Genomic DNA, 7369 nt, shown 5'->3' on the forward strand with positions numbered 1-7369 from the left:
CATATTCAACATATTAACGCCTCTTATTAAAAAAAGTTGCACTGTTTACTGCACCAGAAAAAGCAATTACATATCAAAATCACTCACACACAAAACCCACTTCCACAAATACAGAGACAGCCTAACTTCCAGACCATCAAAAGCTGAGGAGAAGTTTGAATACATATTCAGTGCCAACATCTGAAGCCATTAGAGGAGAATTTTGTCACTTGCTTTCTTCCACATCAAGAAAAAGGAAAAAGAAAGAATATAATAAACTAATATTAAAATAAAGATAAAAAGGTCAAATGCTAAGATGATGACATAATCAGCTTTTTAAATCCTTCAGATGTCTTTCTAGAACATTTTAAAAGGTCTTTTGCAAAAAAAGAATCAAGCAGAATAAATAAACTCCATAATATAATAATTTAATATGTGAAGATGGATAAAACTCACAAATATGGATAAAAGTACATAATTCTCATTGAATTCTGTAATCTCAATTTGCCTCTGTGTGACAGAAAAAATAATAATAGATCTTCAAATATTCAGATAATAAAAGCAATGATGAAAAACAAACGTTTAGAGCTAATTTTCATTTTTTCATTACAAATTATAATTAGAAAACTAGCTAAAATGATTATTTCTGTCATTATGCTTATTGATTTATGACGAGGCTTGGTGATTGAGTTTTTTTTTTAAAAGCACACACTTATCTAAACACAGCCCAAACAGTCTCAACACTCAATTAATGAGATAACTGCAGAAATAATGAGCATGCTGACTGAGAAATTGTCTAATTTTGAACACAATTCCCAACTTCTAGACTAAAAACAAGCAGCATTAAAAAAAATAGAGGTCTCAGCAATTATGCAGATGCTAGATTTTATATGTGATGTGCTAAGAATTAATACAATAATTTTGGGAAGAATGCATGTTATAATTAGGATCAGTTGCATAAAATTCATCATTGTTTAAATTATAAATAATCAAGAGTTTCTCCATTTAGATTAAAGATGAACTGTATTACATTATCAGACACTCTCAGAGATGTGAAGTTGGAGTGAAAGCAAAAAATATTCTAACTGGAAAAAATTAGTCAGTTTGAGATCAACTTTTTAATTGACTTTATAATAGAAGAGACCCATAAAATGCTGCTTTCATAAAATACACAACAATATTAAATACTTTTTCCCTCCAATCATAACTTATTCAGGACTAACATGCAATAAAATAAAAATATACTGCAGCTTAAATACTTGTGCACATTTTCTGAAGTCTGTAGGTGAATGAATTCTATTAACACTAATTTAACCATTAACAAATCTAAGCACTTGCTCGTTGCTGCACTTAGTTTGCCGCTGCTGACACCTGTCCCAGCACTGGAAGCCCTCTGCTTGTACCAGTTCTCACCCAGACCTCATCCAGCAGCTTTGTGGAGGAGAACGGACGGACGTGAGGTGTAAGTTGACTTACCGTAAAGCTTGTTGGGAGTGCCCTCTCTGTCCGTGGCCTCGGAGGGCAGGAGCAGGGGCTCGTCGTTCAGATCGCTGTCTGGGGTGGCCGCTTTGTCGTCCGCCCGGAGTTCTGCCACGCTCATGTCGCTGCGCAGGGAGAGCAGCGGCTTGCTCAGCTGCCCTGTAATCATCGGATCCTGGAGGGAGCTGAAAGCCCAGGTGGGAAACAGGGAGGAGAGGGGGGGGGAAAAAAAGAGAAAATGCCCCTGGTTAGATGTGCTTCGTGGTCTCACCCTCACCGGCTCCTTCTCTATGCCTCTACTCACTCTCTCTCTACCCAGCTTCTCCTTTCTATGGCTCACTCATCACTCTCCCTCTCTCTCCTGCTCCCTCCCTCTCCAGCTCTCTCTTTTATCTGAGGCTGGTGCTACCCCGCTGATACTGCCGGCTGCTGCCTGGTGAAGAACTGTTACGGATCGCGTGGCTTTGCCATTATACCCTGCAGTCCTAAAACAGTGATACATCCATCTCCAAGGGCTCATTACTACCTGACATGTGCCTCATCTTCAGCAAACACTAAGCTGACAGCAGTCTACAAAGAGGTCCATGGACTGTGCGCTGATAAATAAATGAAATAAATCTAATTCTACATCTAAAAGGAACATATGAGCGACAGTACACACCGCTGATTATATCAATTTTCACATAGTTTGCGACAACAGATGAGATTAAGGGTGACACCGCGCAGCAGAGTGGGACAACGTGAACTTAAGGCCTGATCTAAACAAGAGATGAAGTCGCCGATGTTCCCAAATTTTTATCCCAATTATTATCTTTTCTTTTTCTTTTGTCAACACTTCAAAACAAGAATGAGAAGCATCAACGTGACGCGATTAAAGTATTAGCCTAAACTGAGGAAAATACACAGTGTGCTAAAAATACATAATTTAGCAGCAGCACTTGCGCCTATTTAAGTCTGTTTTTTGTTTTCATTTTATGGAAAACTTTCTTAAAAAGGAAAAACTTCTCTTACCAAGACAAAGCTCCAGCAGAAAAGATGGGAAAAAGTGTTTAATGAAAGTCCAAATGTTGAAAAGAGTCAAAGCAGCAGCTAAAACCTGCTAAAACCACCACAGCACAGGGACTGGCTATTGCATGCTTTCTACTGAACCAGAAGCAGCCTCCTCAACCTTCCTGCATTTGAATGGCCACCACAGGTTCAAGCCTGAGGTAGCTTCCTAAGACAAACCCTGGAGATGTCACCTCCTCCCTCCCTCTCTCTCCCTCTCTTGTTCACACACACACACACACACACACACTCTCCCTCCCTCTCTGTCCCTTCCTCCTTGTGTCTTCGCACTGGAAAGCTCCTCAGACAGCGTTCATCCCACCTCAGGCTCTGAGGCGCAGACACGGAGCAGCAGGACTACGGCCTTCTTTCTTATTTATGAATCGAGTACAACCTAAATACGTCTGAGCAAAGGACAGGTGACCATGCGGCTCATACAGGCGCAGAAAAGGAAAAAAAGAAAAAGAAGGGTGAGCCTTATCTCGCCCCCTGCACCCATCAGCAACCCCCACAACGTCTATTAGGGTGGTCAATGAATTCCTACCCAGAGGGGCCTTTTTAATGTGCTCATCACGAGAATCTGCCCTCTTTGATATGACACATGATAATCTATGAAAATGTTAATCAATAGGGGTAGTTTAGGCTGTCGTTAAAAAAACGTGAGCCGACTGGTCAATACTCATATCCCCGGTAACAATGTCACTAGTCATCAGGGCTTCATTTGTGCAGCACTTAAATGTGGGACACTGCGCATCAATGCACCTCTCGGCCCGCCGAGGTAAACACATTTTCCCCTCTGTCTGAGCTTGGCCGCACTCTGCATGCATGTGGGTCCACCCCCCCAACCTCCACCTCCTAGCTCCTCTCCTTTGAGTTGCTTGATAGGTCCACTGGAGGGCAAAATTAATACCTAATTGAATCTTGCAGTCATCAAAATAATCAATAGTTTTTTATTATTTATTCTTCACAGTCTGTTGACTGTTTGAAAGCTCAGAGGGACAGCGGAGAGCACAGGCAGCCCTGAAATTTCTACCGTTTCACAATGTAATTTTCACTGGGGCATGAGAGTTTGCAAGACCTATAAAAAATGAGAGCAGTGGTTTTTGTTAGGAGGTGGGGGGGGGGGGGGGGGGGGGGAATAAAAGGAAAAATGGGAATCTTTGCCCCAGCAGCTACGATGAAAAATAGAATAAACAAGCTACTGACACTTCAGAGAAGGGCAGGGTCCTTTCTGTCCATCCCTCCATCTTTTTCCCTTTCCCTTTTTCTCCTTATTTCATCATATCAGGAGTGTGGCGCTACCTCTCTAATGCTGGCATTTCTCTTCCTGACAGACTCCAAACAAGTGCTGGGAATGAGATCAGAGCTCTAATCTTCCCCTGGCCTCTGAGGCTCCAGGATAAGGGGGCAACACATCTCTCACCATCTCACACAGCTGTTAATTACTTCAAAACAGCCAGCTTTGCTTTATTGCAGTCACTCCAACCAAAGTGCATGTTTTTAACTTGTTTAAGCTGAGTGAGTAATGAGATAACGCTAATCTTGTTACAATAATACGTAATAAAAAAAGGGATATTTAAAAAGTTGACATCAGAAATTGCATTGCTGCTTCTAAGGATGTAACGGATTATCTTCATTATTATAAGTAGCTCTGAGACCTGTGATTAGCAATAACGTGAGCTACTGATGGCAAGAGCAGACATGGACAGACTGGAGAAGGTTTGTCTCCTCACCCAGTCTGGCCTCGGCTCGGGAACAGGTCGCAGAAACAAGAAAAAGCACTTGATGCCCTGCTCTTCGCCTCACGCTCACCAAAAGCCCTCAGTGGGTGGAGAATCGGTGGTTAGCAGAGCGTCCCGAGTGTCATCAGATATCCAAGCTTAGAGCTGGTGGTTTTACCAGTGCCGTTCCAGTGTGAGACGTCACTGGGTGGCGGTCTTCAGCATGTGATCGAACACTCAAGGTGAACACTCCTGGTTTACAAAGAAAGAAAAGATAAATAAATAACACCCTGTGTAACTGTCATGGCATCATTTTATATTAATAAATGATCTCCGGTAGTTTTAAAGTATACCAAATTATATGTGACTCCAAAACCGCATTACTTTCTTATCAACAGCGGAAAAAAGCAACAAATGAAGATGTTTCAGAAACAGGAATAGTGTCAAATTAAAACTGAACAAAAAAGATGTTACATAGTTACTGTGTAATGACATAAACAAAGGTAGAAAGTCCATTTGAAAAGCAGCTGTCTGATGGTAGATTAGTTTGATTAGTTCAGCAAAAATTTGCTGATCAGAATTTTTAAATGTAAGAATTGTATCCTTTTGTTTGCTATACACAGATTCTGAGACATTTCAAATGTTCAACATGTGCATGTATTTAAAAAGCTAGGGGTCGCCACAGCAGGTAGCTCCTTTTTACGCCGGATGCTCTTCCTGTCACAACACCAAAGAGGTTTGTGTCTCCTCCTGGGATTAAACTGGGTCTCTTTCACTTATTAGGTGAACGTGTAATATACCCCACTGTGGGACCACTCAGTATTTCCTTGCAATTAGTGATTATTTTAATATTAAAGGAAATAAGTTAGAGATATTAGAGATAAACTGATGATGAAAATGATCATTAGTGGCAGCCACATGTCTCAAAACAATCTTTTCTCTCACAAAACCAGCCTTATGAAGTGAGACTGAAAAAACCCTGGAGATTAAATATTCTGTAATCTTCTGAAGCTTCTTTGTTTTTTTAAAAGTTGCATTGTGGAAGAAAAGTGCAAAAGAACCACACAGTCTGTTGAAACTTTAACAACTATGGTTAATTTTGTACATATATAAATATTTAACCTCCTGAGACCCGAGCTCTTGTTTGGGATGCATTTTTAATTTCTCCTAGCTATTTGGGATTAGTTGAACCAGAAAAGTATAAAATCTAAATATTATGTTTGAACAATGGGCACACGCTACTTAAAAAATTACAAAACACTTTATTGAGCAGCATTACGAAGAATATTCAAGAGGTTAAAACATGTTTAGAGTAATTATTAGGTGTGGAATTAAAGCACAGTTCAATAGCTTCAAATGATCTCCAACATACTGGAGGCATATGCAGGGTGATTTCAACCTGGGACAGGCTGCAGCACACCAGCCTGCTCTGAAAAACGCACGACAGAATGAGGTTTATAATCCACCCGAAAGACAAAATTCTCTTTCATGCTTTCTTTGTCCTTAAACATTAATGTAACGTCAAACCATCAGCTCGCTCTGTAAGTTAACACGACTTTCCGAGGTGACAAATGTTCTCCAATCTCTGAGAAATCACACACAACAGCTTCATTTGCTGCTATGAGTGATGTAAAAGGCACGTAAATACTTTAAGTATCTGATTTTTCTTTGGACCTGTGTAATGCAAACAGACACATACGCTCAGATTAATAACGCCTGATATCGGCGAGTATTCATCTGCTTTAAGATTAAAATAAGGTTTCTTTAACATTTTGTAAATCATTTTATTTTCCACCTTAAATGAAACATATAATGTCTACACTGAAATAATGTATCGACACTTTTTGAAGCGATCATTATATATTTTATGAATATGTGGATGTGCTGTGATGGCCGAGCATATGGAGATGTGTAATGTGGTTTGTTAGGTGATGATTTGTCTCCCCCTTAGGGTTATTAACCAAACTGTTCTTCTGTCTATGCTTTCACTTCATGCCTTTGTGCATCTAAATCTCAACAAGTGCTGTTAATAGTGTTAAATTACTCTCGGAAAAATGCAGCCAATTTGTATTATTTTATCTGCAGCTGATCTAACAGACTGTTATCGGGACTCGTGGGGTCAGGGGTGTAAATATCTGAGACTTGAGATGATTTTTCTTTTCGCGCTCGTTAATATGATCAACAGTTATCCCTTTCTCCTCCACTAAAGCTAAAACGCTCCCCAGCGGACGGTCGGCGGGTCAGTGAAGGCTGAGGGCTATCAAAGCAGTGTATTAAAAGGAGCTCTTTGAAGCTTGTAAACCACAGTGCCCAGCAGGTCCACAACAGATAGACGCCTCTGATTGGTCAGGTGTGTGTGTGTGTGTGTTTTCTGCTGGATCGATCCACCGAGCTGACATTCTGGAGCATCAAAGCTTTCGGTGCACTAATCTGACTCCTCCTATGAGGGCGAGGGTTGTTTTTACTATTTTACTTTTTTGTCCATGAGGTGCTTAAACTTTAGATGGGGCTCTTGCATGTTGCATGATGGGAGAGCGGGCAAAGCATATGTTTTGGAGGTTTGAAAGGGAATGAAAACAAATCAAGCTTGGATACTGTATTTATCGAGTGATAAATAATGCAAAACTATAGAGAGAGAGATGGAGAGAGAAACAGAGAATCACAGGGCCATCCATTGGGCGTACCACTGGCAGCAGCAGAGGAGCGACACCGCAGAGATTCACACACTGCTGCTCCTCAAAGTCAGTTTCCCCTCACACTGTCTCTGGAGACCTGCACCACATACACACTCATGAAAGGTGTGAAAATCTGATTTCCCAAAAAGGATCGGTAATTCTCTGTGAGGGTGGAAGCCGCAATCAATAAATCATTGCTAAGCAGATTGTAAAGAAAAAAAAATTATTCCCCCTTGGTATCAGTGCATTAGGATTCTCCTGAGGATGGATGAGGCAAGACAGGGGTGTGAGACAATCTCAATAAAGAAGAGGCAAATCATACCTTTGGCATTCATCTGGACTCAGGCAAGCAGCTGTCAGCAGAGTGACGGAGGACCGGGCGAGTCGACCAATATCCGAAGCCACCATGTTCAGAGAAGTCTGCAAATATATAAAACAAATAGCCTAATTATTACTGGAAGTCTTGCT

The 7369-nt window shown here is 40.8% G+C and overlaps 1 protein-coding gene across 4 annotated transcripts in view; it reads right to left on the reverse strand.

The window, feature by feature from the left end:
* pou6f2 (POU class 6 homeobox 2) overlaps window positions 1–4462 on the reverse strand; it is a 92110-nt gene extending 87648 nt beyond the window's left edge. For 2 of the 4 annotated variants that reach the window (XM_080865574.1, XM_080865571.1), the window contains exons 1-2: window positions 2470–2591; window positions 1456–1643 (exon numbers count right to left, since the gene is read on the reverse strand). In XM_080865574.1, the coding sequence (XP_080721700.1) occupies window positions 1456–1627 (172 nt within the window). In that variant the 5' untranslated portion in view covers window positions 1628–1643; window positions 2470–2591. Of the gene's footprint in view, window positions 1–1455; window positions 1644–2469; window positions 2592–4238; window positions 4253–4317 lie in introns of those variants that run through there. The other 2 variants (XM_080865572.1, XM_080865573.1) reach the window with 2 other exon arrangements.
* Window positions 4463–7369: the final 2907 nt, after the last annotated feature.

The sequence above is a fragment of the Rhamphochromis sp. 'chilingali' genome, assembly GCF_963969265.1.
Source record: "Rhamphochromis sp. 'chilingali' genome assembly, chromosome: 18".
Lineage (NCBI taxonomy): Eukaryota > Metazoa > Chordata > Actinopteri > Cichliformes > Cichlidae > Rhamphochromis > Rhamphochromis sp. 'chilingali'.